At 30.2% G+C, this 24123-nt stretch overlaps 12 protein-coding genes across 12 annotated transcripts; 9 read left to right on the forward strand and 3 right to left on the reverse strand.

The window, feature by feature from the left end:
* Positions 1-668: 668 nt before the first annotated feature.
* Positions 669-1646, forward strand: LSC1 (succinate--CoA ligase (GDP-forming) subunit alpha; the record flags this gene model as incomplete). Its single annotated transcript, XM_046077828.1, has 1 exon — positions 669-1646. One exon carries the CDS (start codon positions 669-671, stop codon positions 1644-1646), a length of 978 nt encoding a protein of 325 aa, XP_045934217.1.
* A 557-nt stretch (positions 1647-2203) lies between these two features.
* On the forward strand, positions 2204-3040 carry PNO1 (Pno1p; the record flags this gene model as incomplete). Its single annotated transcript, XM_046077829.1, has 1 exon — positions 2204-3040. One exon carries the CDS (start codon positions 2204-2206, stop codon positions 3038-3040), a length of 837 nt encoding a protein of 278 aa, XP_045934218.1.
* A 514-nt stretch (positions 3041-3554) lies between these two features.
* Positions 3555-6182, forward strand: ELG1 (Elg1p; the record flags this gene model as incomplete). Its single annotated transcript, XM_046077830.1, has 1 exon — positions 3555-6182. The coding sequence occupies one exon, from the start codon at positions 3555-3557 to the stop codon at positions 6180-6182; it is 2628 nt and encodes an 875-aa protein (XP_045934219.1).
* Positions 6183-6216: 34 nt separating this feature from the next.
* SPT3 (transcriptional regulator SPT3) lies at positions 6217-7587 on the reverse strand (the record flags this gene model as incomplete). Its single annotated transcript, XM_046077831.1, has 1 exon — positions 6217-7587. The coding sequence occupies one exon, from the start codon at positions 7585-7587 to the stop codon at positions 6217-6219; it is 1371 nt and encodes a 456-aa protein (XP_045934220.1).
* Positions 7588-8016: 429 nt separating this feature from the next.
* THI80 (thiamine diphosphokinase) lies at positions 8017-9021 on the forward strand (the record flags this gene model as incomplete). Its single annotated transcript, XM_046077832.1, has 1 exon — positions 8017-9021. One exon carries the CDS (start codon positions 8017-8019, stop codon positions 9019-9021), a length of 1005 nt encoding a protein of 334 aa, XP_045934221.1.
* A 521-nt stretch (positions 9022-9542) lies between these two features.
* On the forward strand, positions 9543-11219 carry SCDLUD_003261 (MFS transporter; the record flags this gene model as incomplete). The annotated part of the gene is made up of 1 exon (XM_046077833.1): positions 9543-11219. One exon carries the CDS (start codon positions 9543-9545, stop codon positions 11217-11219), a length of 1677 nt encoding a protein of 558 aa, XP_045934222.1.
* A 574-nt stretch (positions 11220-11793) lies between these two features.
* Positions 11794-13656, forward strand: MDM32 (Mdm32p; the record flags this gene model as incomplete). The annotated part of the gene is made up of 1 exon (XM_046077834.1): positions 11794-13656. The coding sequence occupies one exon, from the start codon at positions 11794-11796 to the stop codon at positions 13654-13656; it is 1863 nt and encodes a 620-aa protein (XP_045934223.1).
* Positions 13657-13907: 251 nt separating this feature from the next.
* On the reverse strand, positions 13908-14564 carry SPP2 (spliceosome ATPase-activating subunit SPP2; the record flags this gene model as incomplete). The annotated part of the gene is made up of 1 exon (XM_046077835.1): positions 13908-14564. The coding sequence occupies one exon, from the start codon at positions 14562-14564 to the stop codon at positions 13908-13910; it is 657 nt and encodes a 218-aa protein (XP_045934224.1).
* Positions 14565-15204: 640 nt separating this feature from the next.
* On the forward strand, positions 15205-16833 carry SHE9 (She9p; the record flags this gene model as incomplete). Its single annotated transcript, XM_046077836.1, has 1 exon — positions 15205-16833. The coding sequence occupies one exon, from the start codon at positions 15205-15207 to the stop codon at positions 16831-16833; it is 1629 nt and encodes a 542-aa protein (XP_045934225.1).
* Positions 16834-17298: 465 nt separating this feature from the next.
* RPT3 (proteasome regulatory particle base subunit RPT3) lies at positions 17299-18570 on the forward strand (the record flags this gene model as incomplete). The annotated part of the gene is made up of 1 exon (XM_046077837.1): positions 17299-18570. The coding sequence occupies one exon, from the start codon at positions 17299-17301 to the stop codon at positions 18568-18570; it is 1272 nt and encodes a 423-aa protein (XP_045934226.1).
* Positions 18571-18713: 143 nt separating this feature from the next.
* On the reverse strand, positions 18714-20357 carry SMP3 (glycosylphosphatidylinositol-alpha 1,2 mannosyltransferase; the record flags this gene model as incomplete). The annotated part of the gene is made up of 2 exons (XM_046081455.1): positions 18714-19176; positions 19399-20357. The coding sequence occupies 2 exons, from the start codon at positions 20355-20357 to the stop codon at positions 18714-18716; spliced, it is 1422 nt and encodes a 473-aa protein (XP_045934227.1).
* A 573-nt stretch (positions 20358-20930) lies between these two features.
* SXM1 (Sxm1p) lies at positions 20931-23990 on the forward strand (the record flags this gene model as incomplete). Its single annotated transcript, XM_046077838.1, has 1 exon — positions 20931-23990. One exon carries the CDS (start codon positions 20931-20933, stop codon positions 23988-23990), a length of 3060 nt encoding a protein of 1019 aa, XP_045934228.1.
* Positions 23991-24123: the final 133 nt, after the last annotated feature.

Raw genomic sequence — 24123 nt, forward strand, 5'->3', positions numbered from 1 at the left:
GAAGGAAAAGATTAAAAAAAGTTGAATAAAATAAATAAACAAATATTTGTTTTTCTTTTTTTTAAAAAAAAAATAAAAAAAAAGGACAAGCGATTAAAAAACAAAAAAAAGCACATAAACAATGAAATTATACGTGATTAGATTATGATGATTTTGATTTAAACCTTATATCCAAATCATGGAAAACTAAATCAAAATAACAAACTGCCGAAGTTAAAAAAATAAAAAATGTAATTTAGAAAAATTGGAAAAAAAAATATCATAAATATATACATATATAAATGAATTAAATTCAAGTATTAATTCAGATTTGTTCTTAGTTTTACCTTTCAAATATATATTTTTCTTTTTTTTCTCTCTCCCTTTCTTTCTATTCTTATCCATTTTTTTGTATCTGTATTTTATATATATATATATATATATATTTTCTCTCTCCTACATTTAACTGAATTCATCTTTCTCCCCTCATTATTTTAAGTCTTGTGTAAAATTCCTTTAAACCATACTTTTTTAATTTAATTTTATTATTAATATATATATTTAACAGTTTATTTTTAATAATTACTAATATTTTCTAACATACTTGTTTGTTCTATAGAAAAGAAAAAATCAAACAAACAATAAATAAATAAATAAACAAAACACCCTATATTAACATAGCACCCAAAATGTTCAGACAATCCGCTAAACAATTAGTTAAAAGATACTATTCTCGTCCAACAGTTCCATATGACCAAACCATTAAGAATTTGAGTTTAAAAGAAGGGGACAAAGTTATTATTCAAGGTTTCACTGGTAAGCAGGCCACTTTCCATTCTAAGTTATCCTTAGAGTATGGTACTAATATTGTTGGTGGTACCAATCCAAAGAAGGCTGGCCAAACCCATTTGGGTAAGCCAGTTTATGCTACTGTTGATGAGGCAGTCAATGATACTGGTGCTACTGTCACTGGTATTTTTGTTCCACCTCCAATTGCTGCTAGTGCCGTCAAAGAAGCTATCGAGGCCGAAGTTCCATTAATTATCACTGTTACTGAAGGTATTCCTCAACAGGAGATGGTTTACATTTCCGAAATGTTGAAATCTCAAACTAAATCCAGATTAGTGGGTCCAAATTGTCCAGGTATTTTGAATCCAGGTGCTAAAGTCAGAGTTGGTATTCAACCTACTTCAATTTTTTCACCAGGTAAGATTGGTATCGTTTCTAAGAGTGGTACTTTAACTTATGAAGCTGTTCAACAAACTACTCAAGCTGGATTGGGTCAATCTTTAGTTATTGGTATGGGTGGTGATGCTTTCCCAGGTACCGATTTCATCGATGCCTTGAAATATTTCAGAGATGATCCACAAACTGAAGGTATTATTTTATTGGGTGAAATTGGTGGTGCCGCTGAAGTCGAAGCTGCCGAATTTTTAAAGGAATTTAACTCTGGTCCAAACAAGATGCCAGTTGCTTCCTTTATTGCTGGTGAAGTTGCTAGTACATTGAAAGGTGTGCGTTGTGGTCATGCCGGTGCCATTGTCAGTGGTTCTAGTTCTACTGCTGCTTACAAAAAGAAGGCTTTGAGAGATGCTGGTATTGATGTTGTTGAATCTCCAGGTTTCTTGGGTGAAGCTTTATTGAAACAATTCAGGGAAAAGAAATGAAAAAGGATGGTTTTTCTTTCTGATTATGATGATACGTAAATAGTTTTCCTTTTTTTTTTTTTTTTTTTTTTCCTTTTTTTTTTTTTTCAATTTTAAAATTCAGTTATTATTATATATTTGTTGTAAGTTCGACTAGATCTATAATATTAAGTATTATTCGTTTACTATATAAGCACAAAAATCAATGGAAATATCACGAGAAACGTAATTATTTTTTTTTTTTTTTTTTTTTTTTTTTCAGTGAATAGATTAGCGGATACCGTGGACCCCCTGGATAAAGTATACAACGGACAATCAAAATTATTGTAAATTTTTTTTTTTTTTTTTTTTTTTTTTTTTTTTTTTTTTTTTTTTGACCATTTCTTTTTTTTTTTTTTTTTTTTTTCTCTTTTCTTTTATTTATTTTTATAATATAATATAACAATAATTTCGACTTTCCATAAAGCCTTTGACTAATATTTTATTATTTCCACAGTTTCAAAAAAAAAAAATACAGTCAAACTGTCTAAAATACAACTTTAACATACACATATATATATATATCCGTGTCTTCAGCAATGGTTGCCCCTACAGCTATTAAAAAAACTTTTAGAGATGCTTTATTAAGTGAACCTACAGCAAATTCACAGCCACTTTCTAGGATTGTTGGTACAGACAATACAAAACCTGTTGAACAAAGTGATGATGAAGATGATGATTTATTAATAGATAATGATACCAGTAATGACAACCATAATGAGCAAATGGACATAGACCAACAAAAAGGTCAAAACAAGAATGTAGTATTCGACGAAGAGGGTAAACCCAGATTTACCTCTGCTGCTAATAAAACTGATAATAAAATTAAATTAGAATCCAGAAAAATACCCGTTCCGCCACATAGAATGACTCCATTGAAGAACAATTGGACCAAAATCTATCCACCACTCGTTGATCATTTGAAATTACAAGTTCGTATGAATTTGAAAAGCAAATCTGTAGAATTAAGAACAAACCCTAAATTCACTACTGATCCAGGTGCATTACAAAAAGGTGCAGATTTTATTAAAGCTTTTACTTTGGGGTTTGACTTGGACGATTCCATCGCTTTGTTAAGGTTAGACGATTTATATATTGAAACTTTTGAAATTAAAGACGTTAAGACATTAAACGGAGACCATTTAAGTAGAGCCATTGGTCGTATTGCTGGGAAAGACGGTAAAACTAAATTTGCTATTGAGAATGCTACAAGAACAAGAATTGTTTTGGCTGACTCTAAAATCCATATTTTGGGTGGCTTCACCCATATTAGAATGGCCAGAGAAGCTGTGGTAAGTTTGATTTTAGGTAGTCCACCAGGTAAGGTTTATGGTAATTTACGTACAGTGGCATCAAGATTAAAAGAACGTTATTGAATTCTTAAATGCGCGGATGCTGGATAAGTTTCTATTTGTATAATATTATTGATACTACTAAGAACCGGGCATGTTCATATATTAACATCTAGTATTAAAAAGGAAAAAAAAAAAAAAAAAAAAAAACTTTTATTTCAACATTTTCTTTCTTTCTTGTTATTTTATAGTAAAGTATGTAATCCATCTCTACATTCTTTTTTTTATTAAACGGTTGCAGTTTAAATCAATTTTTTTGGGCTTTGGTATTGGTTTATTTTTCTACAATTCCTAAAAAACTGACGCGATGAACAAATTCTTTACGCTTATTTTACATGATTTATCTTGGAGAAAAGAAAAAATTTAGACTTTTACTTTTTTTTTAATGCATTTCCTTTTTGTATGGGAAAAAAAAAGTTACCTGTTTATTTTTAACTTTAAATCCTAAAAATAATCTTCATGTAGAATGTTCTTTTTAATAAAATTCAATGTACAGATAAAGTAGATAAAAATAAAGGCAGTGGTAAATTCTAAGATAATGGTTGTCTCAAAAAAAAAGGTGAGAAATATAGATGATTTGTTTGAACCGAGAGTTAAAAGGACCAAGCCTGATAATTTTATTGAGCAAAATACACCATCCGATGAAATCTATGTTTCTAGCACTAGTACCCCATTGTTTATCGAAGTAAATAGTACAGTTGATGCAGCTAATACTGTTGTAAACACTACTGATCTTAACCCTAATACGCAGGACACATTGGACCTCGAATTGTCTTCTCCATTGATGATAGAGGAGAATGACTTAATGCCAAAAGAAAAAACAGAACAAAAATCCAGCCAAACGAAAACAATAAAAAATGACAAGACTGGTCCTATAACAGATCAGGAAGTCCTTAAAAGTAATTCCCATACTAATAATGATCACAATAATAAAATTTCTATCAAGGATATATTATCTTGTCAGAAAAAAAGAAAAACTGCATCCATTACGAATGAAAAAGATATAATCGAAATTTTAGACGATACTAGTCAATTTCAGGATACAAATGTTTCCAAGTTCAACAGTGAAAACGTCGGATCTCATAAGAAAAAATTAATTACTTCACTTCTAAATGGTAATAATAGCACAACACTAACCGCATCTGAAAAACAACAAAAAAAAATAAAAATTCAAAATGCAAAAAAAAAATTAACGAGTATATTATCGGGGAATAGTGCCATAGAGTTCAAGAGATATAGTACTGTTTCAAAAGATGAACGAATGAAATTACCGTTATTCCCCAAATTACAACATGTTGGATACACTTCCCAAATCTTCGATTATAATGGGATGAATAATGATTATTTAACATTTTTAGACAAAAAAAAAAGTGTAAAAGAATGTTTGCAAAAAGATGAAAATTTTGTTCACAATACATTGCCAGACCAGTATCTGGGAAACAAAGGGTCAACGTCAAGTACAAATCATGAAAAATATCCCATTAATATAAAACCTGAATGTTTTGAAAACATAACTTCGTTATGGTGTAATTATTTTAAACCGGAAAATGTTAGCGATTTATTGATCCCTAGAAAATTCGCTGATCACTTTTTGGATTATTTGGAGAAAAGTTTTGATAAATTGAAAACTACAAATACTAGAAATAAACTGAAAAACAATTATAACAACAACAAGACTAACACAACAACCGAATTTGACGACTTTATAGTTCCCGATGAGTTTTTATATGAGGAAATTAAGGAAAGTGGATGTGAGGGGAGTATAATTGATTATGTTCCGATAATCATAGTTTACGGTGAAAATGTAGGGAAAAACGCATTAATTAGCACATGTTTAAAGGACTGTGATATTTTTGAAATAAACAGTGGTATCAATCGAGGTAAAAAAGATATTACGTCTACAGTTGTAGAGGCATCAACTTCATATTTTCTTAATCAGGAACAGATTACCTCCAACACTAATACTAACTTTGGCAACGACCTCAATACTTTCACAACCAATACAGGAAAGCGTAGAGGAGTTATACTTTTCGATGATGTAGATGTACTAATAAAAGAGAATGATAAATTTTTTTGGAATTGTGTAGAAAAAGTTTTAGAAGTTAGCAGGAAACCGGTAATTTTAACATGTAGAGATATAAATTATATCCCAATGAACCTCCGGTACTGTTGTGAATTGGAAATGGGATTATTTGAAATACCTAAACCAGATGATGAACAATTAATTAAATATTGCCAATCTTCTTTGAATAAAAACAACATATCACTTCCAATAGAGGTTATAACATATTTGAACAAAAAATATCATTCTGATATCAGAAAAATTTTTATGGAATTACAATTCATATGCATGGGGAAGCAGTTTACAATACAGGAACAGCCCGAAAATTTAAGAGAGAGAAATGATGAAGGGTTAATCAGTTTACAAGACTATTCTGAGTTCCACAATAATCTCTCTTTAACTGATGTTTTGTCAAAAAATGTTGAAAATAAATCGAATTTGAGAAAAGCGACAGAGCTTATACAATTATCTAATGGGCAAGATCATTGTAAAATAAACCCAGACACTTTGATATGTTACATGAAAAGATACACAGATTATAATAATATGAACGCTTTGGAAGAGTATGAACTAAATATTGGAAAATATATTTATAAAGAATTGACTAGGCTCAATTATATTGAAGATTGGCGTGTTCCTGATAATTTTGTTCGCATGTTTGATAAATCAATGTTGTATTTAAGCAAAAAAGTAACTGATAGGCAAAAATTGTCGGAGCAGTACGGAAGGATTCAGAGAACTAGGTATTCTAAAAGGAAAAAATATGAACTTTTAAGGTATTTTGGAAGGCACAGCGAAAACTCGGACAGTGACAGGCTTTCTGAAAATTCAATGGATCAAGTTAAAACTGGAATTCTAATTGCTCATCCAGAAATTAGAGAATTGAAAACCTTTATTCTTCCTGCTATTTTAGAATTTGCCACAGTAGATGAAAACTCAAAAAATAAAAATATGCATCTATTTACCCATTTGAAAACTAAATTCCCCGAATGGAGTAAAAATGAAATTTTTGAGTACTTGTTGGAAAATAAGCTCCTAGAACCAGTGTGGTTCAATCATGACCCCAAAGATCTACTAAACGTTTATATAAATAGTAAAAAATAATCAGAGCTGTTCATTAGACGAAGATATAAGATCACTACATAATTATTGGACGTGTTTTTAACCTACCTCCTTTAAAATTAGTTAAAGCTCTGTGCTTCAAATCAACAATTTGTAATATCCTCCAGGACTCTTCTATGTGCTTGGGTTTTATAGGGTTAACTGCGTTATCCGGACCATCAAATAGTCTTTTTCTTCTTTTCTTATTATAAGCATTGCTATCTCTTTCTCCTTCCTCATTATCGTAATCATAGTATCCATCATCAACGTCACTGTCATCCTGATCTGCTGCTTGTTTTTCATCTTTGATAATCTTACTTGAGTTGCTTTCGTGTTTCTTCCTCTTTTTATTGTTAGTATTATTATGATTATTTCTCTCCTTTTGTTTATTCATTCTTTCTTCTTTAGCCTTAACTTTCAAAGCAGTCTCAGTCAATGAACAAACAATCTCGAAGGTTAGAAATCCTAAAATATCAATAACATCATCATGCGGTTTACCTTCGGTTAAATGGTTCAAACCACTCCAATCTCTAAACCTTTTAGCCTTTCTAAAGGTAAAACTTGCTTGCCTACAATCACTCCAATGAACATATTCTTCCTTGGTCATATTTTTAGTTCTATCATCTGCAATTTTCAACCTTTTCATGGTTTCTAAATGTGCTTCTCTTTCATCTTCGTCTTCATCATCAGCATCATTGTTATTATTCAAAGGCTGTTCGTTAAACATAAATTGCAGTTCCCAAGGTAATTTAATTGTTGATTTTTTCAATTTGGTGGGTGCATTTTTATCTTTACCATCTTCTAACAAAACATCATCGCCAGCACCATTATTCGGGTTATGCGTATCGTTACTACTGCCCCCAGGTCCACCACTGGTACCACCAAGGGATACATTGTTATCTTGGTCCTTGGCATTCTTCCGTAAATCTTTCCAACTTAAATACGTCCTTAATCTATTAACCTTAGCTTTATCATGTCTCATCAAGAAAATCACATCCTCAGGTAGGATATTCTTGGAGCCTCTACAATGGGCTGTCTGATTAGCCCTCATTAGAATTTCTATAACTTGACCCCTAACTATATCTTCAATCAATGATGTTGTTGAAATTGGAGGATCATTAGTTTCTCCACTAACAAACATCATTTGTTGAATTTCAACTCTGTATTTATATTTTGAGTCGTTTGGGCCACTAGAACTGGTAACAGTTGTAGAAATCGGGTTATTATTACTGGTCATTTGTGTTATTTTAGTAGCTGCAATTGTTTTTAAAGTAGTGGTACTATTATTATTAGCATATGTAGGAGTTACAATGACCGTAGAGCATGCGTTACTTTTAGCACTTGTGTTATTATTATTATTATTATTATTATTATTATTATTATTTACTGTTGTATGGTTAAGTTTCATCAGCTATTGCAGACATGAAAAAGAAAAAAGAAAAAATAAAAAATAAAAATTTATTATTCTTATAATTTTGCATACTTTTTTTTTGATATAATCATTCAGTAATAAAAAAAAAATTAAAATTAAAAGAATTGTATGTAGTTTTTTTTTTTCTTTTTTCCAGTTAATATAAAAAAAATAAAAAGATACAAAAAAATATTCATATAATTTGTAAAAAAAAAACAACAAAAAGGTATTTTAAAGCCCAACCACACACAGGTATATAAATTAGCAGATAGCAAATAAAAAGTATTAAAGTTTATATCATCAACATTTGAACTAACAAAGAATAAAGAGTTTACATTTACGGTTTAAAACACCACACAAAAAAAAAAAAAAAAAAAAAAAAAAAAACTATCTATCCATAATATAAACAGGTCAAAGACTCACCATATGTCATATACCAATAAAAGTGAGGAAACCAAAAATTTAACCATTGAAAATGACAAAGATGTGGTTCATATAGATGATATACCTCAAAATTACCCTACCGCAGAAATAATTAATTTATCAAATATTTTTAACCCACCTGAGACATCGGCGATAATCATCTTAAATCAAGAATTTGACATAACTTTTAAGCTGTTTACGAAAATATGGGAAAATTATAAATTAAAAATTTGCGCAGATGGTGGTGCCAATAGGTTGTTTGAATTTTTAACAAAAGAACAAAATATCACGACTTCCATAGATACTGTCTTGGTTGAAAAGTATTTACCTAATTTTATAATAGGAGATCTGGATTCTTTGAAACCTGAAATTGCTGATTTTTACAGTAGGCATAAAGTGAAAATAATCCAGCAGAAAACTCAATATTCATCAGATTTAACTAAAAGTTTGCATCTATGTTATACGTACTTCCTTTCATTATCTTCTAAAGATGATCCATTGGACCAGATATTTCAAGGCGACAGGTCAAACAACTATGGTGTTGAATTAGAAAAAGGTATACACACGTTGTTTAAAAAGCATATGAACCAAAACAATATTTTTAGTAGATGTCAAATTGTATGCATTAATGGTATTGGTGGACGATTTGATCAAACTATACAATCAATACACCATTTATACGATAATTATCATTGTAAAAATGGAGAGTTGTTATTTATCACTAAGGCTGATATAATATTTAGTATAGCTGGTCATGATGATGGTGGTTGCTTTTTACAATATGATTCGACCTTTTTTCAAAATTGTGGATCCTGTGGCATTTTGCCAATTGGTAAACCAACAACAATCAACTTGACAAAGGGATTGAAATGGGATGTTGTCAACTGGGATACAGATATTGGTACTGGTGGTTCTGTGAGTACTAGTAATTATTTTGTCAACGATTGTGGTATTTATATAAATTGTAAAGATGACTTAATTATGAGTATTGAGTACAATTGGTCCTAGATTTAAATACACAGCCCTAAACAGACTTGCACTTTTATTATTTAGGGCTTTGTATTTTTTTTTTTTTTCTTTTCTTTTTTCTTTTTTTTTCTTTTCTTTTTTTTCTTTTTTTAATTCCTTTAATTTCCCTTTATCTCCTTTTTACCTTTTTTTTATATTTTATTACAAATTACAAATTGCAAATTACAAATTTATAATAAAAATATTACTAAGTATTATTAATGAAAAAAAAACACGTAATTTACGAGTATTTAGATTCATGGTCGTATATACTTATGCGTAAACATGTAAGCATAATAATATATATATCACTATCAATTATAATATTACAACTTAGTATCGAATCTTGCATTCTTGCATTAAAATGTTAACCCATTGATATATATATACACCAGATAGTTCAAGTAAAAGTAAAAGTAAAAAAAAATATATTTCTCATCTTTTTAGTATTATACTATCTTAATTTTAAATAATAAAAGCTAAACAGGATTAAAAACAAAGAAACAAAAAAACCTTCCCACATGGAAAATCGTGACAATAATAACGTTGCTTCCATTGTTGATAGTGTTAGCAGCAGAAGTACATATAGTACAAGTAATAGCACTGAAGAATATAATGATGTCAATATCACCAAGGAGGATCAGCCGGCTCAAGACAGTAACTTTGAATATGCGGCTTCAACAATTACAAATCCCAGGGAACATTATTTCCAAGGGAGCGCACTAAAAGAATATCTATTTATCATGACAGCAATGTTAACACAGGTTTTGAATCAAAGTGGTACTACTCAGACATTAACTTTATTTAATGTCTTGAGTAAAAGTTTTAACAGTAGTACTCAACAATCAAGTTGGCTTATGGCTTCGTTTCCATTGGTGTCAGGGTCCTTTATTTTGATCAGTGGCCAATTAGGTGATATATATGGCCTAAAAAAAGTCCTAATGTTTGGATACGTCATGATTTGTATATGGGCCCTTATCGCCGGCCTTTCGATGTATGCTCATAATTCAGAGTTTTTCATTGTTTGTAGAGCTTTTCAAGGTTTTGGCATTGCATTTATTTTACCTAACGTTATGGGAATAGTTGGCAATATATATTTACCAGGTACTCAAAAGAAAAACATGGTTATTAGTTTAATTGGAGCATGTGCTCCTATAGGTGCTACTTGTGGTACGTTTTGGTCAGGCTTGATAGCCCATTATAGTTCCAATTGGGCCTGGACATTTTATGCATATTCTATATTAAGCTTTCTATGTTTAATTGCCGTTATATTTTGTGTTCCATCAAATATACCTAAAAACACTAGAAATATTAAGATGGACTGGATAGGTAGTTTTATTGGTGTTGTTGGATTAATTTTATTCAATTTTGTTTGGAATCAAGCTCCAATAGTTGGTTGGAATCAAGCATATTGTATTGCTTTACTTATTATAGGATTTGTATTCATAATATTGTTTTTTATTTATGAATTAAAATTTGCCCAATACCCCTTGATACCTAAAGCTATATTTCATAATCACAGGCTTCTGTTAATTTTGACGGCTGTATTTTTGGGTTGGGGTTCATTTAGTAATTGGATGTTCTACTATGTTAATATTTTGTTAAATTTAAGACACTATTCTACTTTATGGACGGGTGGTACATACTTTGTATTTTTCATATTTGGTTTTAGTGCTGCTTTAATTGTTGGATTTACCATCAAAAGAATAAATCCTTCAATATTATTATTTTTTTCCATGTGTGCTTTTACTACCGGTTCAGCAATGTTGTCGGTTGTTCCAGTTCATCAAAACTTTTTCAGAATGACTTTTGGAATGATGATAATTTTAAGTTTTGGTATGGATTTTTCTTTTCCATCCTCTTCCATTGTATTAAGTGATGAATTACCAAGAGCAAATCAAGGGATGGCCGGCTCCTTAGTTAATACAATGATCAATTATGGGATGTCATTGTTTCTTGGCTTTGGTACTACGGTTGAAGCAGAAGTTAGAAAAAAACACCCAGATGATGTATTACTTGGCTATAGAGCTGCTTTATATTTTAGCACTGGACTAGCTGGATTGGGTATTTGTGTTGCTGCGGTTTATATGATTGAACATTTATTGTTTGCAAGACTGAAAACAAATACAGATAAAGACAATGGCGAAAACAACAATTTTGGCATGTTGGAAGCAGACAAGAATGAAATATCAAATTAATAGAATAACCTAGACAAACTATGATTTGTGAGCGTATAAGATTCAGGCAAAGATAAAAAAAAAAAAAAAAAAAGAAAGAAAGAAAGAAAGAAAGAAAATAAGAAAATAGAAAAAAGAAAATCTTTATCTAACAAGTTGCTCAATTGCTTACATAGTTTCTGTTTTTGGTTAGTATAGACACATAAATATATATATATCATTTCTACTTTTATAAATTTACGATAAAAAAGAAAGGAAAAAGTCAAAATAGTTTCCTTATAGCAATTTTTTTTTTTTTTTTGCTCTCTTCAAATATTTTCATAGGAGCGAGCGGGTTGGTAAGGGTTTGATTTAATTGATGAAAGCTGCGGGTGTAAAATAAATTTTCTTTCCATGCATATAAAAAAAAAAAAAAATGATGCATTTCTAAAAGCAAAACAGGTCAAATTTAGAGCTTTCATTATACACTTAGTTTAATAATGACCATTTCTCAGTTACTTAAATATATGGTAAAAGAACAAACAATTTACAGTTTATAATATAGAGTACATTTGATACAATAATAAGATTAATATATAACTCACTGTATTAACGCATGAAAAAGGTTTTACCATCAATAACAAGATATAGTACCTCAAGGTACTTTTTATCAAATACAACAAAAGTGTCTAGAATACCTATAACTAAAATACCAATATTTTCCCCTATATTTTATCAATTGCATAATACGCATAATTTTTCCACTTTTCAAAGATTAAATTATGCTACGTACAAAAATCACAATGAAGATTTAAATGAGCATTATACCATGAAACCACCTTTTAAACCAACGAAAGAGCAGTTATTAAAAAATTCAAAGGGTTTTTTGGAAAGGTTTAGAATTAGATCAAAATGGTTGTTAATTAAAGATTATAGGCCCTTTAATGTAGACGAAATAAGTACATTATTTTCCTGGTTTTTTATTTTTCAAATATTATGGATTATTTTGGGGACAACAACTTTTGTTTCCTTGATATTGTTTTCCGTAGATAAAATTTTAGGTACAAACAAGGATTTTGTATCAATGATTTTGAATAAAAGTAAATGGGGCGCAGATAAAAATATACAATTTGTGGTTATGGGTGATGTTTCACCAAATTGGAGAAAGGGATTTCTAGCATTTAAGTGCTTGAGAATAAAGACTAAAAATGCAAATAGCAGTGAACCAATATTTTTTGATTTAACAATTAAAAAATTAGAATTAACTTTATCCTTAAGAAAATGGCTGAATGGCCAGGGCCTAATAAATGAAATAAATTTGAGGGGTATTGAGGGGAATATTAATCTATGGGAAGATCCAATGGCCAATAATTGGATTAAGAATCATAATTACCAAATAAACAAAATCGTCTGTCAAGATTGTCATTTTATTTACAACGAGGATTTAAACATAAACATTTTCAACATGACTTTGCCCAAGCTAAGATTTAAATATTGTATGGTTGATTTTTTCAATGCTACTGTGGTTTCCGGGTCAATAAATGACTCTTTGTTTACAATTCATAAGAGACAACACAGTTTGGCGTATACAAAGGATTTATCGCATGATCTAGCATCTTCCTGGGAAAGAATAAGTAGGTTAAGGATAGACCAAACATCTATTAGGGATTTAGGTCTACCTCGGTCAAAAAGTTTCAATTGGATTGATGATGGTAAACTGGAAATAACCGCTGATATAATGATACCTAAAATAGAATCGGTTGATACTGACAATAACGATCATACCCCTAACAATAACATGGAAGATCATGATTCAAAAGTCAACAAGTATATAGTTATGGATTTCAAATTTAAATTTAAGGATTTGTCAGCAAAGTTGCCGTCTGAAAACCCACATTTGTCTAATGATGCCACCATTTTAAAACTTGATGAATTAAAACCCTTAATCACATATGTAAACTCCAAAAAAACATGGTATCACTCTATGAGGCAAAAATATGGTGATCCATTTTTGTCATCACTGCGCTCATCTACTTATATAAGTAATGAATCACCGGCAAACAATAGTAGTCGTAATAGCGGTAATGCCTTGGGAGATATGGGATGGACGTTTACTGATGATCAAATACAACACAAAAGTTCATATCCGGAAATAACAGTATTTTCATGGCCAGAAGACGAAGATGGGAATAATTCCGAAGGTGGTAAAGAAATTATCAAGTATCATAATATAGATAGAGATACTAATAATAATGAAATAATATTGACGTGTAGAGTGGTAGAGAACGTTCAGGACTTGAGAAATAAACTATTATTTAAAGAAACCAAAATTTATGACATGGTAACGATGGAATTATATTATGATTTAATGAAAGTTGTAGAAGACTGGGAATATAAAAAAAATCATGATTGGACTAAGTTATGGACAGCCACTTTTATGTCTCAATTATTAATTTTAGGATTGGGGTCCATCGCATAATGGTCAATTTATTATTATTATTATTATTATTATTATTATTATTATTATTATTATTGATTATGACTTTTGTATTTCCGTATGAATAAAATAAATTATTATTTGCATATATATATATATATATATATATATATTTAATTGCTATCTGTATATAGTTGTATATAGTACTTGAAACAAACGAATTTTTAATGATTAGTGTGTTATTTTGTTTTGATTATCTTTAGCTCTTTCCTTTTGTTATTTCTCATCCAATTTCAAAGTTTTGGTATCTTTATTAAAGGAAAAAATCGTTCGTCACCTTTGTCTTTATTGTTGATATGATTATGTAGTTTATTAATAGTAGAGTCAGTTGCTTTAGCACCTATCCCTGTATATTCTTGTCCTTTTGCTATGGTATCACTAGTAGAAATGCTACCATTATTGCTGTTTGTAACCATGTTTTTGGATTGCTTTACGTTACCACCATCTTCCACCTCATTCCCATCATAACCCATTCCTCGTAGTATTCCTATACCAAACTGTTTAATTGGAACTTTCTCGTATTCTTGTAATGAAGTAATTTTCTGTTCGTTATTTAAAATTTCTGTGGGTGCTTTAATGGTTATTTTTTCTTTTTTATTAGAGGATTGCTCATCATCACTGAACTTAGATTTAGAAATTTCATTAATAGATATTTTGCTTATCAATTTTTGTCTTTTCCTTTTACGTTTATTTAAAAAAGCATCACTATCATTTTTGAGACTTTCATTATCAATATCAAATGATATTTTTTCATTTTTAACACATGGAAACGAATTGCCTTCCTCCTTATTATCGATGCTATTGAGGGTATTGTTTCTTTGAATAATATTTTTATTGCGTTTAGGATTATTTTTCTTGGCAGTTTTTAAATTGATTGAAATACGTTCCATGCTCAGTTTTCTAGAATTTTAATTACTTTTAATTATGCGATAACCGGAAGTTATAACAATCTCTACTACTTATTTAGCTTTTGTTCAATGTTTGACTAAATGTTTAATGGCATGTGGCACCTTTGACGAATGTTGGAATTTTGTTGCTCTGGATTAATCATTGCAACATTTTATTTCCAAACAGCGAATATCCGAATTTGTACCGGATAAAATTAAAGTTATACAATCGTTATTTATCTACAAAAGAAAGAAAGAGAGAGAAAAAACTTTAAAAAGCTACTGAAATTTCATTGGTTTTTTAATTTTCATCAAAAATCTCGGAAAAAAATATATATATATATCTCGAGTATGCATTTCTACGTAGATATCAGAAGGTTAATTTTGAACCTTTATTTACCGACAATTATAACTATCAGAACGAGTAGTATAAAGAGTAAATTAGTTTGGTACTTTATTATTTTATTTAAATATACATATACATGTATTATTAAACCTTTTTATAATGGCACATAATATTTCGAATCTTTTTCTTTTTATTTTCCATTTCCTATTTTTATTTTTCTTTATTTTTGAATTTCAAATCCTCTTTTTAATCTTACATTATACAAATAGTTAAAACTTATGCATATCCATTGCATTTATGACTTTGATTCAACATTGGAATTCCATGCTAGCTAGAATATCCCCTACTATTCCATTAACGAGGCACCGTAAATATAATTTACAATTGTTTAAATACTACGGTAAGCTGTATAAGAAATATGATAAAACTGAGCCCCCTAAAACTATTCAATTGTTATTACTTCACGATTTATTAAAGAGGAACTATTCTGGTAAAATTCCAAAGCCCGATAACGCTGACAACCTTAAGGGCACCTTAGAAAATAATCATATTAACCCAGAAAATAAAATAATTGCTGAAAATAATAAATCAACGGCAATAACTAAGATATCAGGCAGCATGGAAAGCAAAATACACGATATTTTAAAAAAAACCAAACTAAAATATTTTAAAACTAAAGATTTAATTTTAAAATATGCTTCTGCTATCAAAAAACAATATAACAAATCAGTAAAAGCTATTAAAGAGGCTAATGAGAAGTTCGATCAACAGGAAAAGGAAGCAACCAGGCTAAATTATAACACAGACTTGAAAACACATTCCAAGATCCAAAATTTGCCATCCGAATTAGAAAAAAAAAGAATGCAATGGGCCAGAAAATTAAGTTTTTATATGGATTCATTGCAAGAAACCATTTTTACAGCTACAAGAGCGTTAAACGATGTCACTGGTTACAGTTCTATTCAAAAATTAAGAAATTCTATTGAAGTCATGGAAAAAGAACTAGAAGATCAGAAACAATTGGGTAAGGAGGCTAAAAAGAAGTATGAACATGCCCTTTTGATTAGAACACAATCACAAAGTGAATTGAATGAGTTATTACAAAGGAAAAATTCGTGGAATGCAGAAGATTTGAATAGATTTACCACTTTGTTTAAAGAGGATTCAAAGAATCAGCAAAAGGAGGAGGATTGTGCAAAAACCCTTAAAGAGGCTGAATTAAAGGAGGAATCTTTAGGGAATGAATTGTACAAAGCTATTCTAACAAGATATCACGAAGAACAAATTTGGTCTGATAAAATTAGAAGAACATCCACATGGGGAACTTTTATGTTAATGAGTGTTAATATTTTGTTATTCGTCGTCGTCCAATTACTGTTGGAACCTTGGAAAAGGAGAAGGCTGGTGAGATCATTCGAAGATAAAGTTAAAGTAGCCCTTGAAGAAAACAAAACTGAACAAGATGTCAGATTTGACAAACTTCTGGGTTTATTAGACGATCGGCCAGAAGACAAGGCCTTAATAGAAAAAGCCTTGTTATCTAAATCTGAAACTGAATTTGATAATTTGAAGGGGAAACTAAACCAAGATTTAAACGCTAGCAGCGATAGTGCTGGAGGGGAAGATCTTTTGAATAAAAAGCCTGTAGAAGAAGATAAAGATGATACCAAAGAGGATAATGGTAATGAAGTAACTAATGATGATGTAATTATTTCGATGAATAACAGTAATTCTATTGGTTTAGAATCGCCAATTTTAAAATTCATGATCAAATTAATAATTAAATTAGATAACTTAATTATTAACAATTTTTATATTTCACAAGTTTCAAAAGAAGTAAAATCACACGTGCTTTATATGTGGAGGATAATTGAATCCAAATTTTACGATATATTCTCATTAATGGCAACAAAGAAAGATTCCTAGTGGTATTTATTTATTAGAAAAATAATAATTAAAAAGAAAAAGGAAAAGAAAAACATTTGTAGTTGAAGAATACATAAGGTTTATATTCTGTAATTAGCATTTTTTTTTTTTTTTTTGTTTTCTACTGCTTTATAGTATATTATTTACAAAGTGTCAGCGACAATTTTTAACTCGAGGAAAGTTTTTTGTTTTTTTTTTTTTCTGTTGATATTTTTATGTGTTTTTACCCGGTTACCTTTATTTTTTTTATTTTTTTTTAAGTTAAAGGAGTGGCAAAATGACAAAATTAACAAAAAAAAAAAAACAAATTTATTTGCTATTCATTTTCAACAGCTTTTTATTACTTCTTTTCACAACTACATAGAATTAGAACCTGTAAATTAAATAATCTATCTTTTTTTTTTTTTCAATTAAAATAAATAGCCCACAACAAAAAAGGAAAATAAACTAATAAGTAATATCATAATGGAAGAATTGGGAATAGTTAAAACAGAATCCAAAAACTTGAAAGTTACAAAAGAAAATAATAGCAATTCTTTATATGCCAAACTAGCTGCGTCCCGTAATCAAAATTCATCAAGTAATGACCTTTATTTGAAATTAAAGAAGCTAGAAAAGGAGTATGAGCTATTGACGTTGCAAGAGGAATACATTAAAGATGAACACCGTCATTTGAAAAGAGAATTGCTGAGGGCACAAGAAGAAGTCAAAAGGATACAATCAGTTCCATTGGTCATTGGTCAATTTTTGGAACCGATTGATGAGAGCACAGGTATTATTTCTTCTACCACCGGTATGAACTATGTTGTCAGGATTTTATCCACATTGGACAGAGAATTATTAAAGCCATCAACTTCTGTGGCCTTGCATCGTCATTCCAACGCTTTGGTTGATATATTACCACCCGATTCAGATTCTAGTATATCTATTATGGGATCTGATGAAAAGCCAGATGTTACTTATGCAGATGTTGGTGGATTAGACATGCAAAAACAAGAAATTAGAGAAGCCGTTGAATTACCCCTAACACAGCAAGATTTATATGAACAAATAGGTATAGACCCTCCAAGAGGTGTTTTGTTATATGGCCCGCCCGGTACTGGTAAAACAATGTTAGTGAAAGCAGTGGCAAATAGCACCAAAGCCAATTTTATTAGAGTAAATGGGTCTGAGTTTGTCCATAAATATTTAGGGGAAGGTCCAAGAATGGTTCGTGATGTTTTCAGATTAGCTAGGGAAAATGCACCTTCTATTATTTTTATTGATGAAGTTGATTCTATTGCTACGAAGCGTTTTGATGCACAAACAGGTTCAGATCGAGAGGTTCAGCGTATTCTAATTGAATTATTGACTCAAATGGATGGTTTCGATCAAAGCACTAATGTTAAAGTTATTATGGCCACCAATAGAGCAGATACTTTAGATCCAGCCTTATTAAGACCGGGTAGATTGGATAGAAAAATCGAATTTCCATCATTGAGGGATAGACGTGAACGTCGTTTAATTTTTAGTACCATTGCTTCTACCATGAGCTTAGCTCCAGAAGTTGATTTGGATTCCTTGATTATTAGAAATGACGCATTGAGTGGTGCTGTTATTGCAGCAATCATGCAAGAAGCGGGACTAAGAGCCGTGAGAAAGAATAGATATGTCATTTTGCAAAGTGATTTAGAAGAAGCCTATTCTGCTCAAGTTAAAACGGGTTCTGATGTTGATAAATTTGATTTCTATAAATGATATATGTGTAGATATATATATGTGTGTGTGTGTGTGTGTGTTTCTGCGTTTTAGAAAGGAGTGTGTTTTTTTTTTTTTTCATACCTTTCATATATGTTGTATAATCCATTATTTTTTTTCCTATAACTACCGATACAATAATCTCAAAGTATGAATACATTGTATGCGACCATTCCAGGCTTAAAGGATGATATATCTTGAAAATTAAAATGATCCATATCTAAACTATATATATCGTTCCATTTCTTCTCAAATGTGTACGTGTTGTTTTTATTATTTGCTAAAAGTACAGAATTAACAGAATAAGGTAGGATGATGGTAAAGTTTTGATTTGTTTTATTGTGAATTTCCGCAAATAACTCGTAAACATAGGTGATATCAGTTCCTTTCAAGTTTAATATCGCACTATGATGATCATCAAATATCAAATTTTGCTCAATCCTCTCTGTTTCAGGGTCTGTATCGTAAATCTCCAAATTAGAATTCAAATACATCCATGTTGGAGGTGAATAAGTTTTCCACCATATATGTATAAAATTGGTTTGTGGAATATTGCTTAAATTATTATTACTATGAACATATTGATCAAAAATTGTAATTATTCCCCTTTGATGTAAAATACCCATTAGTATGTACATTAATAAATTGAAAATTATTGATAGTTTCATTATCACCCCTTTATTGTCAATGATTTTACAATATTTCACAATGGATATTATAAATAAAGGTTGCAATGGTATTAAAAATCTTAGTTCTTGGTGAGGAAAACAGCTTAAAATTACCAAGCTTCCAATAATGGACAATATGTGAATATCATTGAGGACATACAGAAATTTGACGCTAAATAGGACTAGAATTAATGGGCCTAGTAGTTGCGGAATGTTAACAAATAAATGGGTCAGTCTCATATGAACACCATGTTTTTGCAAGTTTTTAATATCAATATTATACAAAAAGTTATTCAACGGTGCTATGATTGGCGAGGTGGTGCTATGCGGTTGTCTCCACTCTTTATAGTACATTTTGGTATCGAAAAGTATGATCAAATATGAAGTTATAGCAAAAGTAAATAATGAAATCAAAATTTGATTAAAATTGTGAGCTCTAGCAAGTTTAACAAGTAATGGCAAAATTACAAATCCTATAAATGTAATCCTATTAAAGACACCAATACTAATTAAAACCCCAAGACAGAGCCATGGTAATATATTTTTATTGCCAATATTCGTACAATTTGAGCCTGATAAAATGGGTGCCTTGTCGGCACATTTGTCGATGCACCATAATGACAAAAGCAATAGATTTGTTTCGATACCATTTGAAAAGGAATGTGATTGGTACGCAATTGTGACATAAGAAGTTATAATAAGAAACAAAACTTTGTTTCTTTTACGTTTTGCTGAGTTTGGAAATACCCTTGCTTTAATGTAAAAAAATAATATAGCAAAATATATGAAAAAGTTGTATAATCTTGTAATTTTTATTAGAAGGGTGGGAGATACAGTGTTGTCGTAATTATTGAACAATGAATAAAGTGGTAAGTACCATACAACAATTGGGACAAAACTTCTAGCGCCCTCTACAAATTCCCAAGGTAAATCAACTGCAAATCCATTTTTATTCCAAATCCACATTAAAATTTCCATGCACTGAAAATGTTCATCTGGATGTATATATGAGGGTTGAATAACAAAAAATGCACAGAACAATATTTTAAGTATGACGTTAAGAACGCACTTAAGATTTGCCATTTTACTTTTTTGCATCTTATGTCTTGTGGTTTGCATTGACGTTATTGTATATTTCAGTGATAAAGAGGGAAAAAAAAATTTCTTTTTTCTTTTTTCTTTTTTCTTTTTTTTTTTTCTTTTTTCTTTCTTTCTTTTTTTCTTTTTTTCTTTTTTTTTTTTGATGGTTTTTGAATTTTTTCCGAATAAGCAACTTTATCTTTTTTTTTTTTTTTTTTTTATTTATTATAACATTTTCTTTTTATTAAAGTTTATTTTATATTACAAAGTTCTTGTTCCCTCTTTTTATTTGCTGTATAAAAAGAAATTTTGTTAAATACACTTAGGATTCATATAACTTGTTCAAAACATGCGAGTTCAAATAATAAATAAAGTAACTTATAATTACAATCATTAATAATAATAGTATACATATATATAAACTAAAATACCTTTGATAGGTTCATTTAAAGCAGAAAAAAGACAAATAGTTAAGAAAAAGTACGAAACAAAAAGTAAAAAAAAAAAAAAAAAAAAAAAAAAGAAAAAATAAGAGAAAAAAAAAAAAAAAAAAAATAAGCACATATAGAAAACCCCTGTAGATTTTTTTTTAAATTCATTTATGCCCCAAACATGTCACAATTAGATCAACAGGCCATATTGAATGCTTTTCAACAAACAACTCAGTCGAATGCTGTTTTAATCAAACAGGCGGAAAAGCAATTACATGAACTAGAAAAAATCCCTGGTTTTTGCTTGTTCTTATTGCAAAGTATTAGTGACGATTCGCTTTCATTGAATATTAGAATGTCCAGTGCGATTTATTTGAAAAACAAAATTCTAAAAACTTGGAATGATAAATTGGTTTTCATAAAGAAAGATCACATAATCCAAGAGGATGAAAAATCACAAATTAAATCCAATCTAATTAGAGTTTTAATTACTCAGTGTAACAACAGTCACTTAAGACCTCATTTGACTGAATCCATTAGAAGCATTTTAATTGCCGAGCAAGGTAAATGGGATTTAACCGAGACAACCTTTGAACTATTGAGTGGCAACAATCAAGATTTAGTGTACACCGGACTATTAGTTATGTTTGAATTTTGTAAATTCAACAAATGGAATGTTGGCACAGAAAGAGTTTTGCTTGACAAATTTATCGACAAAAATTTCCCGCTTTTGGAAAGTTTTGCTCAACAGTTGGTTAATAACGCCGATTCTGACATGGACTATCATTCTGGTGAATTGTTGTATTTAATTTTAAAATGTTTCAAATATGGTTGTTTGGTGAATTATCCGACCTATTTTGCACAAGAAGAGGGCGCTTTTGACAGATGGATCCAGTTACATTTGGTTTTATGCAAAATACCATTGCCTCAACAAGTGCTAGCTTTAGATTCTATGGATAGGTCATTAGATAAAAGATGTAAAGTTAACAAATGGACATTTGGCAATTTGAATAGAATGCTACAAAGATACCATAGATCAACTAAAGTGATTACCGAAAATTTTGTTCAACATGTTTTAACTAACATTGTCCCCCATATTTTGAATGAGTATTTTCAAATTATCGAGATGTGGGGCTCAAATAAATTATGGTTAAGTGAAGGCTCTTTATACCATATGATTGAGTTTATTACCAAGACTGTTACCATTAATGAGCTATGGGCTTTGATTCAGCCTCATTTAGAAGCTATTTTGACACATGTAGTTGTTCCAAGTATGTCTAGCACAGATGAGAGTGTTGCCCTGTATGAGGAGGATCCTGAGGAGTATATTAGAAGATATTTTGATCAAAATAGGGAAGGTTCTACACCAGATGTTGCCGCATCTAATTTGGTCTTTGCCATTTGTATTAAAAGGTTTGACGAGATTGGCTTGGTATTAACTGTTTTACAAAACATTTTTACCAATTTTAATGTTACTGAAAAATACAGTGTTTATAAAGAGGAAGCTGGGCTAAAGATCTTAGGTATTGCTGCTGCTTTTCTATACAACTTTGAAAGATGTAAAATTCTAACACCACAAGATTTTGAGGGTATTTACGAAAACTGTGTTTTACCAATCTTAAAGCTCAATGGGCAATGTCCATTTTTATGTGCACGTGCTTTAGAGACATTGGCTGCAACTGAATATGAGTTTCAAAACATGGGTTTATTAAGTCAAATATTTCAAGAGGTTTATTTGAGATTTATGGGTGATGACGGCACCAATACCATTGATAATTATGATGATAGCAAGTTACCTATTGAGATTGAAGCGGCTGATGCATTAAGTACGTTAGTTATTTGTAATCCGTCTATTAAACAACATATTGGCTCGCAAGTTCCATCTATGGTTGAAAAGTTGCTTAAGTTATCCAAAATTTTTGAAATTGATTTATTAAGTGAAGTTATTGAGGTATTTGTTGAAAGATTTTCTGATGAGTTGTCACCATTTGCCCAGGATTTAGCTAGTAATTTGGCACAGCAATACATCAAAGTGGCAACGGATATGATCAATAACAGCAACAATGGTGCAACAGATATATCTGTGTTTGGTAGTGGCAAGGGTGGTGATGGCGACAATGACCAAGAATTGCAGGCTTCTGCTTTATTAACCACAATGACTACCATGGTTATGTCGATGGGTAAAGTGTCATTGATTAGTGTATTCAAACCAGTTGTGAAATTTGTTATATTGAATGCACAAATTGAATTTTTAAGTGAAACAATGGATCTATTTGATAGCTTGATGCTTAGCAGCAAAGCTTTATATGGTGGGTTTAATGACGATATTTGGGAGCTATATTGCGATATAATCGATTCTTTTCAAACTTACGGTTTGGATTACTTTGATAATTATGAAGATGTTTTGGAAACTGTTGCTACTTATGGATTTCAGCAACAAGATGGTTCTAACACTAGTGTTAAGCCCGAATATATTCAAGCTTTTTTGCAGGTTATTAACCAAGTGTATGATTTGTTAGATAGTGAATTTTTCATTGAGAGTTGTTTTGGAATCATGTGTTTTTATGCGTTGAGCAATAAGGATATTACATTGTTGGACAAAACTATACAAGTTTTCTTTACAATCAAAAACAAAGTTAGTGAAGATATGAAGAAATCAGAGGCTAATGATGAAAATGATGATGATCTATACAGTTCTTCTTTTGATTTAGATAATGAGCCATTTACCAAATATGTTTTAGCATGTTTGGTAGTGAAACCGATCGAAACAGTTCAAACCTTAGAACAAACAAATTCGTTACTACCATTTGTGCAGACCTGGTTGGATTGTGACTTTAAGGGCGTATTTGTTTTAAAATTACAAATTCTGGCAATTTTGAACATTTTTAAATTACCACAATTTTTGCCCCCTATTGTGCAACCATTTTTAAATAAATTGAGTGAAAATTTAGTCAGTAGTATAGAAAAAGTACCGGCCGCCATCAGAAACCATGAAGCTATTGTTAAGGGGGAAGGCTTGTCAAATGGTGGATTGAGTGAAGATACTGAGTTTTATGATCAATTTGACGATGATTTTAAAGAATCCTGTTTGGATCAAATAAATGTTTTCCAAGAAGTACATTCATTTTTCAGTGCTATTGCTATGAATGATCAAGACAGATATGCTGCCATTATTGGTTCATTAAACCAAGAAAAATTGGACTCATTGAAAGTTATATTGGATTTTGTTGCGGGAAAATAGATAAGGGATAGTTATTTATTGTATTTTTGGATCCATTGGTAGTAGCACATTGTTTTCAAGACATATATGTATATATACATGGAAATCTTATTTTATTTTGCTATGAAATTAATACATTTCATATTTTTGTAGT

This window comes from Saccharomycodes ludwigii, chromosome IV, assembly GCF_020623625.1.
Source record: "Saccharomycodes ludwigii strain NBRC 1722 chromosome IV, whole genome shotgun sequence".
In the NCBI taxonomy this organism is placed as follows: domain Eukaryota; kingdom Fungi; phylum Ascomycota; class Saccharomycetes; order Saccharomycodales; family Saccharomycodaceae; genus Saccharomycodes; species Saccharomycodes ludwigii.